This window comes from Emydura macquarii, unplaced genomic scaffold, assembly GCF_026122565.2.
Source record: "Emydura macquarii macquarii isolate MOO-44397 ecotype Brisbane River unplaced genomic scaffold, CSIRO-AGI_Emac_v2 contig_1477, whole genome shotgun sequence".
In the NCBI taxonomy this organism is placed as follows: domain Eukaryota; kingdom Metazoa; phylum Chordata; order Testudines; family Chelidae; genus Emydura; species Emydura macquarii.
The window spans coordinates 13,768,315-13,788,378 of record NW_027131614.1 but is presented as its reverse complement, the minus strand read 5'-3'; the positions used below and the strand labels follow the sequence as shown (position 1 = coordinate 13,788,378).

General features: G+C 46.6%; 1 protein-coding gene across 1 annotated transcript in view; it reads left to right on the top strand.

The window, feature by feature from the left end:
* Positions 1-399: 399 nt before the first annotated feature.
* The window catches only part of DNAJC5B (DnaJ heat shock protein family (Hsp40) member C5 beta), a 44,449-nt gene continuing 24,784 nt past the window's right edge, over positions 400-20,064 (top strand). The window contains exons 1-2 of the mRNA XM_067553852.1: positions 400-542; positions 3,033-3,163. Of these exons, the coding sequence (XP_067409953.1) occupies positions 3,057-3,163 (107 nt within the window). The 5' untranslated portion in view covers positions 400-542; positions 3,033-3,056. The remainder of the gene's footprint in view (positions 543-3,032; positions 3,164-20,064) is intronic.

The following is a 20,064-nucleotide window of genomic DNA, read 5'->3' as shown; positions in this document are numbered from 1 at the left end:
GAGCCTTAAGGAATAACGTATCTCTGGTGAACAAGAGGTGAGCTCTAACAGAGGCAGTGAAGTCACCCCAACACTCCCTTCTATTTGGTTGTGAAATTTTAATGAGGAGCACCTCCTGTAACCCATCACCAGTGTTGTTTTGGAAGTGACTATATGGCGAAATTATACAACCACTAACATTAGAAAAACAAATCTCAAAGTGAGGGTTCTGTGTCTTTAGACTACTTGCATGCAAACACGGATGAAGGAAATCCAACAAACTCAACACATCTAGTAGAGTTGGACACAGCATAACAAGGGATGAAACCTAATCAAACATGAATGTAGTATATTTTTGGTGTCATAGGCTGTCACGTAATAGCAGCCTTTAAATTCATGAATTTTTTATTGATTCTTTCACAGGTCTTCCAGAGGGAGAACCAATTCGATACTAGACTAACAAAAAAAAAAAAAAAAAAAAGTAACCAGACTCCAATGACCTGTTTAACTGTGAATGTGAAAGATGAAAAGCAGCAGCCTTCTTGTATGGGACAGTGCCTCAGGTATGGAAACACTTTCTTCTGTTGGTTCTTGCTTTCTTTTCTTTTGAGTTAATAGATTACTAACAAAAACTATTGAGACACTGAGTTGGTCAAATTGTGAATTCACACAAAGGATTGTCTAGACAAGACTTTGTTCCAGTAGTTTTAGAAACAGATATGTTATTAGAACCACAAGACCTTATTTTTGTCATAAATACTTAACACAAATCTGAATGAGTTGAAAATGTGGTAAATTAAGTAATATTATTTTAACTGAGCTATGTAACTGTTTACCAGTATTTCACTTGTCTTTTTAAATATTGTGTCAGCTTTCATGGAAGTAAAGGATATTCTTTCTTTATTCCATTGAAACAAAACTATTTCACACTAAAAATAGGATTCAAATGTATCTCAGCTGTAGGATATAGGATCTGGTACTGAAACAGGAACTGTGCCTATCTTTATTTTTGTTAATAAAGAAACTTTAACTTGCTCTAGAAAAGTGAGTTTGACTGTTTTTAATCATCTGAATCTGTTATTATTTTCATATTTTTATAGGATAACTAAAAATAAGTAGGCAAAACTCTCATTGACCACAACTGAAGGATGATCAAGATGAGTTTAGTGTCTCAAAGCTTGCACAGCTGATTAAGTTATTGAAAATCTAGTGAATCAATAACAAAATATTAAAAACAGTGCTTTGTGAGAAAGTACAAATTCTTAGTTTGCCAACATTTAAAGTAAGATTCATTTTAATTTACCTTTGGTTTTTGCCTCTGCTGTGGTGCAATGTATCCAGCATTGGATAATGGAATATTAAATTGTGCTGTATCTCGGTGACTTTATATAGTTGCCTAATGTTACCTGGTTATGAGAGGTTTGATAATGCCAGTGAGCCAGATTCTTCTTCCATTGACTCAAGAGCAGGATGGGCCCAATGTTAGTGTCATAACATTTAATTCTTAACAAATAGCATTGTAACACAACTGGTAAATTAATATTTATGAGGCCTGAAATAACAATATTCTTAATGGTTAATTAAAAAATTATGTTCAATTCATTTATTGGGAAATTTTTCACTATGACATTTATTTCAGCTGGATCCGTGAATTTCAGTAATTCATAGGATCTTGAATCTTGCATTTATTTATTTGAATAAGAAAGCATGAAAAGAAATCATTAATGTAAATAATGTTTCCATAAGAAAATCAAATAGGTTGTGCCAAAGCTACATAGTTCAGTTTACTTCTATGTGTGTAATCTTGTGTAACCTTTTGACCAACATGGTATTTTTTGATTTTTTAGTAGAATGCTTATTCTTATTTTACAACCAAATACAGCTAAGGAGCTTGAATTTGTTACAAAGCTGAATCTCAACCAAAATGTGGCCTAGTAAATAATAAATGAATAATGGTAGTGTAGTGTTTCTAGCTCAGCAGTGAGAAGAGAGAAATGGCAGAGTAGTAGTTTTATTTGACACTCTAGTCAATCTTTTGGTTCTCAGAAATGTCTGTCTCCAAAGCATGCCAACAACTCACTGTAGATTTTTCCTATGATTATATTTTGCTGTGATCAGAGCTTTGTTTTGACTGTTTTGTTGTCAGAGATGCAGATCTTTCCCTCAACACCAAATCCAAGTATAGGTGTGTACCGCATAAACAAATTCGGAAAGGGTCAGGAGCACTTCTCCTCATATGTTGCAAAGCAGTAGTGAAGTCACTCTGTGGATGGTAGTTTGGCTGCCCATTGCACCTGCAGGAGTAATGAGGTAATGGCTGATAGATCTGCATAGCAGTGGATCCGCTAATCTACACTGAGCCTTCATTCATGCCATGCAACTGGGGGGGTCCTGTGGCAAATTTATCACAGACTTCTTATGGATTCTGCTGGAATTTTTACACCATGACATCTAAAGATGGGACACTATTTAAGTTCAACCTTTCCCACACATAAGGCCATTATAGAAGACTGCTGGGCTCAATCCTTGGCCTCTGGTATAACACTTTGTGCTGCTCAGGAAGCAAAAAGTGGTAAGAAATCTGCTCTAAAAGGGGTGCCTTGGGTGGTATAAAGCTGACATCCCATTTGAAGCCAATGATCTTAGTGGGAGGTTGAATTATACTTGTAGGACTTGAAAGAGAAGGGGAAAACAAACTCAACAATTATGCTGAAATGCCCGTTTACTCTGTTTAGGCCTGATTCTGCATTTATTGAAGTTAATGGGAATTTTTCTATTAATTTAATTGAGAGCAGGATCAGGCCTTTTATTTGGAACACTCAGCACCCAATCCAAGCCATTTTTTGTCATTTTGCAAATCACTTTAGAATAATGTATTTTGTGGAGAGGAAAGGTCTGTGGATTTTTTGGAAAGGTATATGCTATTCCAGTTTTACTTACATTCTAAACTATTCTACCTGTATCTTCACAAACTGATTAAACCTTATTAAAATTAACAGTAAGAAATATTATCCCTACATCTGCGATCCCAGTTCTTTTTTGTTTTCCCTCAGTAGTCTTGGTTATGCACAGATAAGATGGCTGAACAAAGGCAACGTGCTTTGTCGACATCAGGAGAAGCATTATATGAAATTCTGGCTCTGGAGAAGGGGGCAACACATGAAGAAATTAAGAAATCTTACAGGTATTTAAGAAATGTCTAAAACACAGGCAATAACAATGTTTTATGTCATAGCAACATAGGTTTTACTGCACTGAGATACTATATGAACTGTTCAGGCAACTGCTCCTACAGATAGCAGCTATTCAAAGAAGTGTAAATCAGGAGTAACTCCACTGAAGACCGTTGTTGCATGTTTGAATTTAATAATCGTCAAATCATTGAGAGGCTCAACTGTAATTATTTAATTAAGATTAATACAGCACTATACAGAATACAGAAAGAATAGATACATTACTACCCTTGGTGTGAAGTAAAGAGCTGGTCTCTGTCCTCTGTAACTGGTGGGATGCTGGCAATCTGCACTCCCCAAAATAACTTCCAAAACCTCTATCTTTTTATAGGGTGTGAGAGAAACTCCTTTTTGGAGGGAAAAGTACTTTCCCATGATTAATTTTACCATTTATTTTGTTTTCCTAATTACTAATGGAATTTCTTTTAAGGTCTTCAGTTTACCTGATTGATGAGTAAAAAGGGATCTCTAATCTGGTCATTATTATTAACCGCTATGACAACCAAACATTCTTAATGGGTTAAAAACATCCTTCAGTGGGTCATTAGTTCATCATGAAACCCATCTGCAGTAACAATCATCCAGTTCTTCTTCAAGTGCTTGATCATGTCCATTCCAGTGTAGGTGTATGCGTGTCATGTGCACCATTGCCAGAAGCTTTTCCCTAGTGGTTCCCTGAGTTGGATCTGGTGCATCCTGCAGTGGCACCTTCATGGCGTGATATATAGGCAACTGTCACCCAGCAGGCAGCCCCCTCAATTCCTTCTTTCCATCCATGGCAGTTGCTGGAATGCTATTGTCTCCTTGCTCTGCAAGCTCTCTCCTTAGTGGTTATCTGTATATAAGTGTAAATGGAGTGTTAATAGTTATTTAGATAAGTAGTTAGTAGGTAGAATAGTCAAACCCTCCCCACCCCCGCCCTGATTTGCTCCCCGCAAGGCCCAGGGCATGCCTTGCTCCCAAGCTTTAAGCAGTGTGCGACTTGCCCTAAGAAGATACCACTGAGTGACCCGCACAAGGATTGCATGAAGTGCCTGGTGAAGGGTATATCCCAACTAAATGCCATAGCTGCAAGAATTTTAGGCCAAGGACCAAAAAGGAGCGAAATAGCAGATTGAAATTCCTCCTAATGGAGGCGGCACTTTGTCCCACTTCAGAACGCCAACTGGACTTAGCACCCTTCACCTCCTCAGCCCAGAGCACCCCAGCCTCAGTAAGAGCCTCAGCATGGGTCAGGGTCCCAACGCTGACTGTTGCTCAGCACCAACACTCTGCCTAGCACCGAGAAAATCAGCACCAGCATGACGGCACCATTCACCATCACCAGTGCCCGAAAAGAAGACAGAAAGGTCGGACCGAGGATGCTCCCGGACAAAAATCACACAACGGGTGAGATTCACGTTGGACCTCTCAAACAGCACTTGTGACTCTGGCTGGGAGCCAAGAGCTGCTGAGCCTGGTGCACATGGACTCCCCTACAAGGGTGAGTCATGCAGAGACTTGACCCTGGTACCTCTACCAATGCTAGAGGTATATGAGGCGGTAAGGAGTCTGTTAATGCTCCCATCATCTGCACCCCCCAGCGCTGTGGGCTGGGGGAATGACCCAGAAGCTGCAGGACATGACCATGTTGAGGCAGGTCCTGATTGTGAGAGAGCCTGCAGCAATGGCGAGGCACCGGCCCCATCCCAGGAGGCATCCGAGGCCTAGACACCATGGCACTGATGAAGATCACATTCCTGACATTGCTCAAGATTCTGGCTCCGATCGCAATCACGGCACAAATCACAGTCACAGCACTGGTTGCGATCTCAGCATGGCTCTGGGTCTCGGCACCACTATGCGACCCAACATCGGTCTTCCCCTCGACGCCGATCATCATCATGACATCGTGATCCACCATGGCACCGCTCTTTATTGAGGCATCACTCTCCTGTATGGCACCACTTATCATCGCGTCACCACTCAAGATCTCAGCACCATTCAGTTTCATGGCACCAAAGCACGGCACTGAGTGGTTCGGCACTCCCATGGTCACCGAGGAGTGGGTCCTTGGACTCCGAATCACCAGCAGAGTCCTATGTGAGGAGCAGACATCAGGCAGGCCAGAAACACAAATTGGGCAAGAAGCCATACCACCATCGTGGCTACCATCTCAATGGCAGTTGCCACCTTAGTGGCCACTATGGGTGCCATGGGCAGTTCATGCCCTCCAAGGCTCCTTCACAGGACAGTCCCAATCGATGCCATCAAAAGGGAGAGCACCCCCTCCTTCTCAGTCAGAAAGGGGCTCAGTTGTGGGAGCCAAGGCCCTGGACCTCCAGGACACTGTAGCAGGCGACCCATGAGCCCCACAGGAAGGGCAAGGCCCTGAGACAGCGCAGGCCATCTCATCCTCCTTGCTGGATGAGGCAATAGTGGGCATATAGATGGTGCAAGATGACTACAAGGCTCACCAGGGGCTCCTGGGTAGGATGGCCCAAAACCTTGGATTGTAGGTGGAGGAGATAGAGGAATCAACCCTGGCATTGGTGGACATTCTGGCACCCCCCGGGTCAGGCAAGGGTGGCCTTACCTCTGAATAAGGCAATCTCACAACTCAAAGCGTTGTGGCAAACACCTGCCTCCCTCCAACCCACAGCAAAGCGGGTCGAAAGGAAATACTTTGTAACCCCAAAGGGATGTGAGTACCTATACACCCCCCATCACCTGGTTCCCTGGTTGTCGCTGCAGCCAATGAAAGAGGCAGGCAAGGGCAATAAGAGCCATAGCCAATGGCAAAAGACACCAAGAAGTTGGATTTGCTGGAAAGGAAAATTTATTCCATAGGGGCTTACAGCTAAGAATTGCTAAATTAAAGTTGATATGACTTTAATTCCTGGATGGCAATGTCAACATTTAAAGAACTCCTAGCAGCAAAGTCTAGGTCAGGACAAATACCAGTAGCCATTCTGGACATCATGGGGCATCCCTCCTGCCAGCTAAGACCTCCTCTCAACTGTCCCATTCACTATCATGGAGAGTGCACTAGAGACATTGGCACCAAAAGCATCATTCCCTGGTACCTAGTACCAAGAATGGTACCAAGCAGCCAGAAATCACTTGGGCAGCTTTTCTACCACAAGTCATATACCAACCACCACCTCAGATGCCTGTTGCATCCTCGTCCTTGTCACCAGATGAGGCTATTGAGCTGTCAAGTGACTCACCACTTTCAGTTGACTGCAGGACTCATCAAGATCTTAACATTCAGGCAGAAGAGGTGTGAAATCTCTCACAAGTTGGTGGACATTCTGGTATGTGCAACCCCAGCCAGGATGGCTCTACCAATTAATGAAGCCATCATGGAGCTAGTCAAGGATCTTTGGCAGAAACCCTCCTCTTTGCCCCACAGTAAAACGAACTGAGAGGAGGTACTTTGTCCTCTAAGAGGTTTGAACATTTTTACTCTCATCTCACACACACACATCCTGCCCTTGGGTTCTCTCATGATGGCAGTTGCCAATGTGGGGGAATGACAAGGACAAGCAGCATCAACACCAAAAGGTAAAGACTCAAAGAGACTGGATCTGTTTGGTCCCAAACTTTATTCCTCAAGAAATCTACAACTCAGGATTGAAAACCAACAGTCACTCCTGAGTCACTATGACTTCACCCTCTGGGAGAACATTATAGAATTGAAGGCAAATTACCAGAGGACTCTAGACAGGAGTTTGCAGTAATGGCTGAAGAGCATAAGCTGGTCACCAGGACTGCTTTTCAGGACAGTATGGATAGCGCAGACTTGGCTGCTTGAATCATGGCATCAGCTATTGCTATGAGAATGTATTCATGGTTGTAGTCATCTGGGCTACCCCTAGAGGTCCAACAGACTATCCAAGACCTCCCTTTTGAAGGTCCCTTGTTTCTTTTTTTGGAAAAAATGACAACAGGCTTCATAGCCTTAAGGATTCCAGGGTGACCCTCAAATCCCTTGGAATTTATACCCCAGCGATGAAAATAAAATGGTTTCATCCACAGCAGCAATGCAGGCTCCAAGTTTTTGCTCCCTGATCCCAAGATCTTCCAATAAAAAAGGGTATCTCAGGGGAAAGACTTCTGTTCCTGCTATTTCGTCATTCCCTAGGCAAAAGGCGGTCTCAGGCCTATTTTAGATCTAAGAGAGTAGAACAAATTCCTGAACAAAATAAAATTCCAAATGACTACCCTAGTTTCAATTATTCTTTCTCTGGAATGGGGGGGACTAGTACATTGCCCTTGACTTAAAGAACACTCACTTCCATGTCACAATACACCATGACCGCTGGAATTTTCTCAGAGTTGTGGTGAATGGTTGCCTTTATCAGTTCACATTGGTTCTGTTTGCTCTGCCAGCTACTCCTTGGGTGTTCATGAAGTGCATGGTGTTGGTGGCAGCGCATCTATGAAAATTAGGAGTCCATGTGTTCCTGTATCTGGATGACTGGTTGATTAGAGGTCAGTCCAAGGCTCCAGTCCTATCCAGCATATCCACCATCATGTCCACATTCAGTGCGCTGGGTCTCCTATGTAAATCAGGACAAATCAATCCTGAAACCAGTACAGACAATAGAGTTAACTGGCACAATCTTAGACGCCTCAAAGGCCAAGGCCTTTCTACTGCAATCTAGGTTCAAAACGTTACAGGACCTAGGGCTGCGGATGAAAGTAAACCCTTTCACCATGGCATGCAGCTACCTCAGTCACATAGCAGCTATGCATGCAGGTTTCATCTCAAAATGCTGCAGGCGTGGCTAGCATCAGCATATGCCCAGAGTCATCACCATGTGTAAAAAGTGGTTTGAATGCCATTGTTAGTTTTGTCATCTCTGTATTGGTGGATGGACCCTCTGAAAGTTTCTATGGGTGTTTCTTTTGTCCCCCAGCTACCAACCCTGGGTAACAGATGCATCATCCCTGGGTTGGGGAACTCAAAATGGGGTCCCTGCAGACTCAGGATCTCTGGTTGTCACAAGATCTAAAAACTCATATAAATTTCAGGGAGTTAAGAATGGCACATCTAGCCTGCTCAGCCTTCCTACACAGCTAGAGAGAATTTATTAATTCTAACAAACAATTTTGCAACCATGTTTTACATGAACACATAGGGAGGGGCATGGTTGACTCAACTGTGCCAGGAGCAATTTACCTCTGGGACTTTTGTATAAACCATAGTTTCTCAACCTGTGGTACACGAGACACAGGCAGGGGGTACCCAGGGAAAAACTGAGTGAAGGGGAGGTGGGCAGCAGCTGCCGACTTCTGGGGAAGGCGGGTGGCAGCAGCCCACTTCCCACCCGGTCCCAGCTCCCAGCTGGGAGGTGGGCGGCAGCTGCCACAGGCCCGAGAAGCCAGGCTGCAGCTGCCCACTTCCCACCTGGTTGCAGCTCCCAGCTGGGAAGCGAGCAGCAGCTGCCAGCTCCTGGGGGAGGTGGGCGGCAGCTGCTGACTTCCTGCCAGGTCCCAGCTCTGAGCTGGGAGGCAGGTGGCAGCCGCTAGCTTCTGAGGGAGGCGGTCAGCAGCCCCCCACTTCCCGCCAGGTCCCAGCTCCCAGGTGGGAGACCAGTGACAGCCTCCTGCATCTCACGAGCTGGGTTCACAGCTGGGTGGTAGCCACCCATGCCCCAGCTCCGAGCTGAGGGACAGCCTCCAGTGCCCCAGCTTGAAGACGGGCAGCAGCCACCTGCCCACATCCCTGCGCCCCAGCCCACATGGAAGCCTCCTCTGCCCCAGCTCAGATTGGGTGGCAGTCGCCCACCTCCTGGGCTGGCAGCTTGAGTCCTGGTGCGTCACCCGTCCTTTCTCCGCTGCCGGACCTGTATCTCCCCACAGTCCCAGTGTCTGCTTCGTGCACAGCCCTCCAACTGTCTCAGTCTCTGCTCCTCCCCCTTATATCAGTGGCTATGGCAGTCCAGAGTCAGGCTCTTACTTCAGGACCCAGCTGCTCCCTGTCTGGAGTCAGCCCTGCCATCTCTGTCTGGCTCTAATTCCAGGGGCCAGCGGCTGCTCCTCCCCTGGAGCCATCCTGGCAGTCCATCCCTGCCCTTGCTTCAGGGCCCATGGCTGCTCCTTCCCTGGAGCCAGCCACTGCTCTGTCCAGGGTGCTGGCCTGCCTCACTTTACAGGCCAGCCAGCCTTCTCCCCTCTGAGCTCCTGAGGGTGACTGCCCCCTCCCAATGGCTGGCAGCCCTTCTTATATGGGCCTGCTTGGCCCCAACTGACTGCTTCCCCCTTGGCCCTTCTGTTTGTCTGCTACCCCGGCAGCTTCTCCAGGGCTCTATTAACCGCTTCTCTGCCAGGGTGGGCTACCTGCCCACCACACACCCTCCCCTCAAACCCCTTTTCAGCAGGGGGTCACTTCCCCTGTTTTCCTCACAGCTGGGCCTGCAGGGCATCCCTCTCTCTTGTTGCCTTTTTCAGGGCCTTCTGCTGCCCCTCCATCTTCCTTAGCTGGGCCAACAGCTCTTCTTTCTCTTTCATGATCTCCCAAAATTCCTTCCTCACATAGGCCAGGTCCTCCTCCATGCTTATATTGGTATTTCTTATTCCAATTCAGCGAAGTGAAGCAAGCTTACCGGTATAAAGCAACTAATACTATACCTGTGTCTATACTAGGACTTCCAGTGGCATAACTATGTCAGCAAATAATCACAGCCCAAATGACATAGTTATTATGGTAAAACTTTTTAAGTATTGACGGGGCCTCAGGCAAACTGCACTGGTTTTTGCATTGTGTTTTTGAAAAGGGTGGGACATGAGATAAGTGTCTGTGAATCATCTGTCTCACCTCACAGTGAATCTATACATGTGATAGTGATGATGCAAATCAATACTATATTATGTGATGTCGGCCAACACACACTGGAACATCCTGTGTGTCCCCAAGGGAATTGGGGGCTGTAAGTAGCAGAGAAACACTGGCAGTATGGGTCCTAAAAGTGTCATGGACTCTGAGTGTGGAGATACAAAAGGGTGAAATCCTGGCTTCATTGAAGCCAATGGCAAAATTCTCATTGACTTCAGTGGGGCCAGGATTTCACCCAGAGTCCCTACATAGATGGCTCTAGCCTTGATGAATCTCCTGAGATATTTGAGGGTAGGAGACAAAAACCGTACTAATTCCAAACTTTTCCCCCTGAGGGTACAAAGCTGAAGAATTTTTTCTAAGGCAAGGAATGACTCACATATGGTGGATAAAGACCTTAGTTTAATTACAGGCTTCAGACCATTATACATAATAATGAATACCCATGAAACCAGGAAAAATTAGGGGGAAATTGCATTTCAGTCACCCATCTGGTCTGCAAAAAATAAAATCCTTCCACGAGCCCCCTCCACTGACATCTATCAAAACTATAATTAAAATGCCATTTGTAATTTACATTCATTTCTGTGAATGAAATATAATTTGGTGTAATTGTTTTATTGTCTGCGGTTTGTTTTATTAACAGAAAAATACAATATCTTTCCAATGTAGGTTGTATAAAGTTTGTTTAAACGCAAAATCTAAAGCATTTTCATACAACAATCAGTATGTTAAGCTGAGGGTTTTTTTAATTAATATTCCCCACATTTTTTCTCTGCTGATTAAGGTAATAGAATGCTGCAGAAGGCATCTAACTGATACATTTGTATTCTCTTAGTTATTCAAAATCTTTAATCAGGCTGAGAGCCCACCGAGAATATCATTCTTGTACTCAAGGATGCGAAATAAAGCCGTCACTACATTGTTAAATTAAAAACCTGTGAAATGTAATGAAACTGCAGGGCACTTTATTCACAGTTTTTCAGATCACTTCACTACAGTTTGTGTAACTACTGTCACTGTATATCAGATACCTCATAAAAACAAATTGGTTCATAAACACTTTACACCTTCTTTGTGCTTTGAAAAGAGGAAACTGGCTTATGTTACCATGACTCAGATACCACAATAATGCAATTTCTGATTTCATAAGAACCATTGAAATGTCAGATTGCATTAGGGTTATAGGTCATGGTACACGTAGGGAAAAAGTCAAGAATTAAGAAAACTCATCTCAGATTATTCTAGACCAATAAAACTGAGATATGTCTTAATTAAATGGTAAGAAATAATAAGCAGTATTCATTGGGTAAGAATAGTATGTATAATGTCAAAGATAGCGTACCATTGCTCATCCGATAGAACTTTTATTGAACAGCAGTATACATGATACAGTATGTTACTGCGATTGTAAAATGACTTTAAGGCATTTGTCTAAATGCTGCATGACATTCTCATTAAAAATTTAGCTCTAAACAATATCAATGAAACACACGTTAAATGGATTAAGAGCTAGCTAACTGACAGATTTCAAAAAGTAGTTGTCAGTGGGACATCATTGATTGCTAGTGTTTCTGGTGGTGTTCTGTGGGGATCAGTTCTAACTCTAATGCTATTCCACATTTTATCAGTGATCTGGAAATAAATATAGAATCATTACTGGTAAAATGTGCAGATGACGCAAAGAATGGCAAAGTGAGAAATAATGATGAGGATAAGGCAGTCATACAAAGCGTGGTAAAATGACTTCATTCAAACAAAATGTATTTTAATATAACAGAGTACAAGGTAGGACAGATAGGAATAGATAAAGCCGGCCATACCTACATGCTGGAGAGCAGTGACTCTGAAAAGGATTCAGGAGTCAGAGTTGACAAAACTCTATATTGTGGTGTGATGCTTGTGGCAAAAAGGTCTAACAGGTTCCTTGGATGTATAAACAAGGGAATGGTGAGTAGGAACAGGGAGGTGATTTTACCTCTGGGTATGGTAAAACAGCCACAAAAATTGTCTGAGAACTAGAGAAAATGCCTTTCAGTGACAGACTTTTAAAAAACTCAATCTGTTTAGCTTTTCAGAAGAAGACTTGAGATGTGACTTCATTCCATTTTATAAGTACCCTCACCAGGAGAAAATATCAGGTACTTAAGGGGTCTTTAATCTTGTGGAGAAAGACATTATATTTACCAATGGCTGGAAGCTGAAGAAGACAAATTAAAATTAGAATTAAGGCACACATTTTGAATACTGAGGGTGGAATAAGCTGCCAAGGGAAGTGCTGGATTCTCTATATTTTGATGTCTTCAGTTCAAGACTGGTCGCTTTTTTGGTAGTTATGCTCTAGCTAGAAACAAGTTATTGGGCTCAATACAGGGGTAAATGGGTGAAATTTAATGGTTTGTGATATACAGGAGGTCAGATTAGCTATCTAGTAGCCCCTTCTGGCATTAAAGTCTATGACTCTGTTACGTTTTTATTAAAACAAGAAAGAGTTTTAAATGTTCAGTGTAAATTAACTGCGATTGAAATATGAATATGCCAGCCATGAATACAGTCAAACTTTGTTACAGCATCACTCAGGGTGCAGGATGGGGAGTGTTGTAAGAAAAGAGTCCAACATCTGTTGACAAATTGTATAGTCAATTGGTCGACCACACTTTGGTTCATTATGAAATATACTCAAGAGACCAGATTAACCAATGTCGGTCAGGTTTATTAATATGGTACAGGGAAAAGGCAATACCAGTCTCTGAAGATATTACATTCACCTGATGCAGAAGGAGTTACACATTTCAGCTGGTATTATTAATATGATTTTACAAGTTACACATTTATTTATTCATCGCTAAAATCCAACTATGATGGGGTGGACATACCACACACTGGCCACAAAAGGGTTAACCACACACTATGGTCAGCAGAAGTCCCACCCCCCAAGAGTGTGATGGGCATACTCCAACTGCTGCCTCACTATAAAAGGGAGCAGCCCAGCTCATTCTAGGCGGCTGCCAAGGAGGAAGGACATACGGTGGACGTTCCAACCCAGGAGCTGATACAGCCCAATACCCAGAGAACTAGGCAGGATCCTTGGCATATCCAAACCCCCGACCGGAGCTAGAGTCTTGGGGGACTATGCATACTGAGAAGCCCAGAAGCCCCAACAACCTGTGGACCACCATGCCAGGAGACAGGGTAGGAAGCAGTTCAAGGAGGGTAGAAACAGCCATTACTCCCAGGAAGTCAGCGTGTCGTGGGTGGATTCCCCACTGACTCAGTGGTAAGAAACTTTGCCACTGCCAGGGCCCTGGATTGGCACCCAGTGGAATAGGGAGGGACCCGGATCCCCCTACTCTGGCCATCACCCTCCCTGGGGGCAGTCCCTTTGACTCTTGCTGTTGAGCCACACAGCCCTGATCCCCAGGGAAGCCATATTGACTCTGTTCAGTGGGCCGCACAGCCCTGATCCCCAAGGCAGCCATATTGAATCTGGCTGCTACGCCATACTTTCCTGAGTCCAAGGACAGTCAGGCGAGTTCTAACCACAGGGCTCCACACTCCCCAACTCTCCCCACAGGAGGAAGGGGTGGACATACCCCACGACACTTGGTGGAGAAAGCAGGAAGCAGCTGGGCCCTGCAGAAAGGATTGAGGGGAAGGAGATTATTAAAAGAGTAACTTTTCTTCGCCTGCCTAGTTGTCACTTCACCTAAAATGGACACTGAGAAGATTTTGAAATGGTTGTTGGAAAGCCAACAGGAACAGGCCACACAACCTCAGCAACATTAGATGCAACTGTTGCAAGAAATTATGACACTACAACAGCAAATAATGAAGGAGCTAGTGGCACAGCTCCAGACCTAACAGGAGCGCTTGATTCAACAATGGGCCACTCTGATGCATCTGACTGCAACTCCGACTCCTGGCTCTGCCAGACAAGACACTGGAATCCTGCCAGCCAGACTCCAAGTCTAACTATCGAAAATGGGGCCCAGTGATGACCCTTGAGGCATTCTTGGTGACATTCAGTGGGTAGCCACCATCAGCAGGTGCCCACTCGATCACTGGGCCACCCTGTTGGCGCTTTATCTGACAGGATCAACGCAGGCAGCCAGTCGGGGCTGGATCCCTAGGATGCCCTGGACTATGGGAGAGTGAAGGGTGCCATCTTGGACCAGATTGGGATTAATCCCGATACATACTGTCATGCTAGGTAGATGGGGGGAGGGGGAGGCATTTAACATATGGGTTAACATCAATATGTCAAAATCATAATAATTCATGTGAGATATGCCATGTCAGGTACTGTTAAGAAGGTTATAATATGCTAAGTAAGATGATAATACTTACGTTCATTTGTGATGTGTGAAATGGAAGTTATAGATATATTTGATATATCTGTATTTCAAATGGTGCTGTCTGAGTAACGACTCAGACAGGATGGCTGCAGAACAATAGCCTGCTAAATGGCCCATTAAGACATTCCCAGGTGCAAGGGGCCCAGGGGGAGAAGCTGGAGATACACCTGATGAGGCACCAGGACTTGCCCATGTGACTCTGAACTCCATTTTGGTTCCTGTAAAATTCCACAAGCAGCATGCCTGATGAGGCACCAGGAGTGGCCCATGTGGCTCTGGACTCCATTTTAGTTCCTGTAAAACCCTACAAACAGCATGGCCAGGGCCAGAGGGTATGTAAGGCAGAGGCCTTGGGAATCCATTTTGTCTTCAGTCACCAGTGTTCAGCCAGGACTCAGTTTCAGGTACCAACTTACCTCTGGATCAGCTCATCTACAACTGAACTGAAGCTGTGAAACAAAGGACTGAGACCCACCCAGAGATTGGGTGCACACCAGAGGAACTATACAAGCCTGCAACTCCACAATTCTTCTAGAAACCTGATGTATATGGACTTTCAATCATTTGTATGTATCTGATTTGCTTTGACCCTTTAACATTTCTCTTATGGTTTATTTCTTTCTTTTTGCAATAAACCTTTAGTTTAGTTACTAAAGGACTGGCTGGCAGCGTAGTATTTTAGGTAAGATCCAAACATATATTAAACTGGTACTGTGGCTGACCCCTTGGGTCAGAGGGAACTTATTTAGTAAAGAGCATAGAGTTTAAAGAACTGGTCTCTTTAGTGGACCTAGTGCTGATTTGGGATCCAGGACCTGAAATCTAGTAAAGGGGGCTGTGTGTATTTGTGTATTGGCTTCTTGATAACCGGTTTGGGGGAATCAGAAGCGCAGTTTGTGGCTGGTTGGGAAGCCTGACTTCAGTGTCACCCATCAGCGCTGGAAGAATCTGCTCTCCTTTTTACAGCCTGTCTGACCTTGGCATTTTCAGGTGGCTACCCTAGGCACAGGATGGATCACACATACCACCAACACTTCCACCAGGAAAGGTACCCCCCGGGGGTTTGGGCCTGGGCAGTCACTCAACGGCTGTGAGACAAGTTACCACCTGACCAAGCGGCAGATTTTGCCATGGTGACACAGGAGGGAGAGGCTGTGGCGACCGCGGCCCTACAGTCAGCCAGTGACACGGCGGACACAGCTAGCAGGGCTATGGCTACAGCTGTTGTCGTGCGCCGCTGTTCCTGGCTCCAAGCATCAGGCCTGTCACAGGAGGTTCAGCAGGCCATACAGGACCTCCCCTTTGACGGCTCCGGCCTATTCTCGGAAAAGACGGACGAGAAACTCCATGCCCTAAAAGACTTGCGGGCTACCTTGAAGTCCCTAGGGCTGTATACCCCCCAGGCCTCGAGACGGCAGTCTCAGCCTCAAGCCCAGAGGCAGCCGCCCCCCCCACTGTGACCGGCTCCCCGACCCGCCCAACCGAGGAGAGGTCGGGAGCATTACTGAGGGCCAAACAGAGGAGGCCAGCAAGGGTCTTCTGCTGGGGGCCAGCAAGGGCCTCCTAAAGGGGGTAATTCCAATAAACATTTTTGATGGTGTGCATAAGGGTAGCACTCTTCCTTTTCCCCTGGATCTTAATAGACCATTTGCAGAAAGGCTTCGAACTTTCTATGCAGAATGGGAAGCCATTACTACGGACCGTTGGGTCCTGGAGGTGATTTGCAAGGGCTATACCCTCCAACTTACGGGCCCCCCCCACCCCTGAATTCCCCCCTAGGATATTCCCCCTCGGGGACCCTGCCCACGAACAGCTCCTGGTGCAGGAGGTTGATTCCCTTCTAGAGCTTGGGGTGGTGGAAGAAGTCCCAGTGACTGAGGAGGGGAGGGGATTCTATTCAAGGTATTTCCTGATCCCCAAGGCCAAGGGGGGGCTTAGGCCCATCTTAGATCTACGCTGTCTGAATAAGTATATCAGATGCATCAGGTTCCGCATGGTCTCCCTCGCCTCCATCATTCCGGTCCTAGATCCAGGGGACTGGTACGCTGCCCTTGATCTAAAAGATGTGTACTTTCACATCTCTATATTACCTGCCCATAGGAGGTTCCTAAGATTCAGGGTAGCGGAGCGCCACTACCAGTTTCGGGCCCTGCCCTTTGGTCTTTCCTCAGCACCACGGGTCTTTACAAAATGTATGGCGGTGGTGGTAGCCCACCTGCGCCACAGTGGGATACAGGTTTTCCCCTACCTGGACAACTGGCTGATCCGGGGCAAGTCCAGGGCCCACATAAGAAACAGCTGCGGCTTATGTGCGCAACATGCACCAGACTGGGGCTGCTCATCAACGAGCAGAAATCCACACTTACCCCGGTGCAGCGTATAGATTTTATTGGGGCCACACTGGATGCTGTACAGGCCAGGGCCTTCCTCCCACAGCCTCGGTTCGAGGCAATGGCGGCCATTATATCCAATCTCCACAGGTCCCCCACGACGACGGCCAGACACTGTCTGCAGCTGTTGGGACATATGGCAGCTTCCACGTATGTGGTGAGGCTGGCTCGCCTCAGGCTTAGGCCTCTACAGGCATGGTTGGCCTCGGTATATGTGCCAAACAGACATTCTCTGACTAGAGTGGTCATGGTTCCCCCACAGGTGCTGTCATCCCTCAATTGGTGGAGGGACCCAAGGGAAGTGATGAAGGGAGTCCCGTTCAGAGACTTGGCCCCGTCAGTGACTCTCATCACAGATGCATCCGATGTAGGATGGGGAGCCCACATCAGTCGCAACCGGGGCACCCAAGGGCTATGGTCACCCGAGGAGAGAGCTCTGCACATCAATGTACGCGAGCTCAGAGCAGTCCGGTTGGCCTGCAAGGCCTTCCTCAGCTTCCTGAAGGGCAGGGTAGTCCAGGTCTTCACGGACAATACGGCGGACATGTTTTATGTGAACAGGCTGGGGGGAGCGTGCTCCTCGGCTCTTTGCCAGGAGGCTATTCGACTCTGGGACTTTGCTGTGAGGCACGATTTCATTTATCGGCCTCTCACCTCCCTGGGGTCAGGAACGACGAGGCGGACCGCCTCAGCAAATCGTTTTCACCCCGCCACGACTGGTCACTGCACCAGGACATAGTGACTTCAATTTTCCAAGAGTGGGGTGTTCCCCAGCTAGACCTGTTCGCATCGGCCTGGAACAGGAAATGCCCGAGGTTCTGCTCGCTCCGGGGTCGCGAGCCGGGCTCCCTGTCCAATGCATTCCTTATAGACTGTGCGGGGGGTCTGATGTATGCATTTCCCCCGATCCCGCTCCTGCCCCAAGTCCTTCTCAAAATCAAAAGGGACAGAGCGGACATCATTCTGATAGCCCCAGCGTGGCCGAGACAGCATTGGTACAGCATGCTGCTCGACCTCTCTATCACCGAGCCGATTCCACTACCCAGGCGATACGACTTGATCTCCCAGGACCAGGGGTGCCTGCTGCACCCGGACCTGGACTCCCTCCACCTGACGGTATGGAGACTCTGTGGCTGACGGAGGGAGAGAGATCCTGCTCCTTACAAGTCCAACAGGTTCTGCTGGGTAGCAGTAAATCGTCCACACAGGTTACGGACACGGCTAAGTGGCGGCGGTTTTCCTGTTGGGCAGAGTCTAGGGATATACCGCCAAGTTTTTTGCCTATACAGGCGATCTTGGAATACCTGCTGCACCTTAAGCTTCAGGGCCTAGCTCTGGCTTCCCTGAAGGTGCACCTGGCAGCCAATTCGACCTTCCACCAGCCAATGGAAGGGCAGTCCCTATTTTCCCACCCCATGTCAGTTAGGTTCCTTAAGGGGGTGGAGAGGACCTTCCCTCAGGTCCAGGACCTGGTACCACCCTGGGATCTCAACTTCTTACCATGTTGATGAGACACCCCTTCGAGCCCATGGCCACATGCTCCCTACTCCTACTATCTTGGAAGGTAACCTTCCTGGTGGCCATTACATCGGCTAGGAGAGTCTCCGAGATAAGGGCTTTGACCTCGGAGCCCCCCTACATGGTTTTCTATAAAGATAAGGTTCAGCTGAGGCCCCACCCAGCATTTCTACCTAAGGTGGTGTCTCAGTTCCACTGTAATCAAGATATATTCCTTCCCGTGTTCTTTCCCAAATCACACGGTTCGGAGGAGGAGCAGAGGGGGCACTCGCTGGATGTCAGACGAGCCTTGGCCTACTACATTGAGTGAACCAAACCCTTCCGGAAATCATCACAACTGTTTGTGGCAGTGGCAGACAGGATGAAAGGCTCACCGGTCTCCACCCAGCAAATCTCCAACTGGATTACCGCCTGCATCAAAGCCTGTTATGAGCAGGCAGGGGTGCCCCTTCCGGGCGCTGTGAAGGCGCACTCAACCAGAGCCCAGGCCTCATCCGCTGCTTTCCTGGAACAAGTGCCCCTACAGGACATCTGCAGAGCAGCGACCTGGTCGTCGGTTCACACTTTCACGTCGCACTACGCCATCGTGGAGCAGGTGAGAGAAGATGCGGGTTTCGGCAGAGCCGTGCTGTCAAGAGCAGGTTACCGATAACTCCTACCCACCTCCAAGGTATGGCTAATTAATCACCTATATTGGAATGCATATGAGCAACCACTCAAAGATAGAAAACAAGGTTACTTACCAGTAACTGTTGTTCTTCGAGATGTGTTGCTCATATCCATTCCAAACCCACCCCCATCCTCGCTGTCGGAGTAGGCAGAAAGAAGGGACTGGGGACCCGCGGGGCCAGCAGCGCCCTTTATACCACGACATGAGCGTGGCACTCCAGGGGGCGCCTAAGCTGGCCCTGCGGGGCTTGCTAGGGAAAAAAGTTCCGGGCATCTGTGCACGGGGCGTGCACACACCTATATTGGAATGGATATGAGCAACACATCTCGAAGAACAACAGTTACTGGTAAATAACCTTGTTTTATACGACTGTGCCTAGGGTAGCCAACTGATAATGCCAGGGTCAGGGCAGGCTGCAAAAGGAGAGCAGATTCTCCCAATCACTGGTGGGTGACACTGAAGCCCGGCTTCCCAACCAGCCATGAACTGCTTCTGATTTCCCCTCACTGGTTATCACGAAGCCAGTCCACAATTGCCCACAGCCCCCTTTACTGCATTCCAGCTCCGGGCTCCAAATCAGCACCAGGTCCAGGAAAGAGACCAGTTACTTAAACTCTCTGCTCTTTGCTAAAAAGATTCCCTCTGACCCCAAGGGGTCAGCCACAGCACCAGATCAATGTAAGTTTGGATCTTACCTAAAATACCACGCTGGCAGCGAATCCTTTAGTATCTAAACTAAAGGTTTATTGTAAAAAGAAAGAAATAAACCATGAGAGAAATGTTAAAGGGTTAAAGTAAATCACAGATATACAAATGATTAAAAGTCCATTTACATCAGGTTTCTGGAAGAAATGTGGATTTGCAGGCTTGTGTAGTTCCCTCTGGTACACATCCAGTACCTGGATGGGTCTAAGTCCTTCGGTTCAGTTGCAAGATGAATAGATCCAGAGGTAGGTGTGTGTCTGCAGCTGGACAGGATCATAGACAAAATGGATCCTGTGGTTTGATCTTATATACCCTCTGTCTTTTGGCTATGTGGCCTGTGAAACTTACAGGAGCTAAAACAGAGTCCAGAGTCACATAAGCAGGTTCTAGT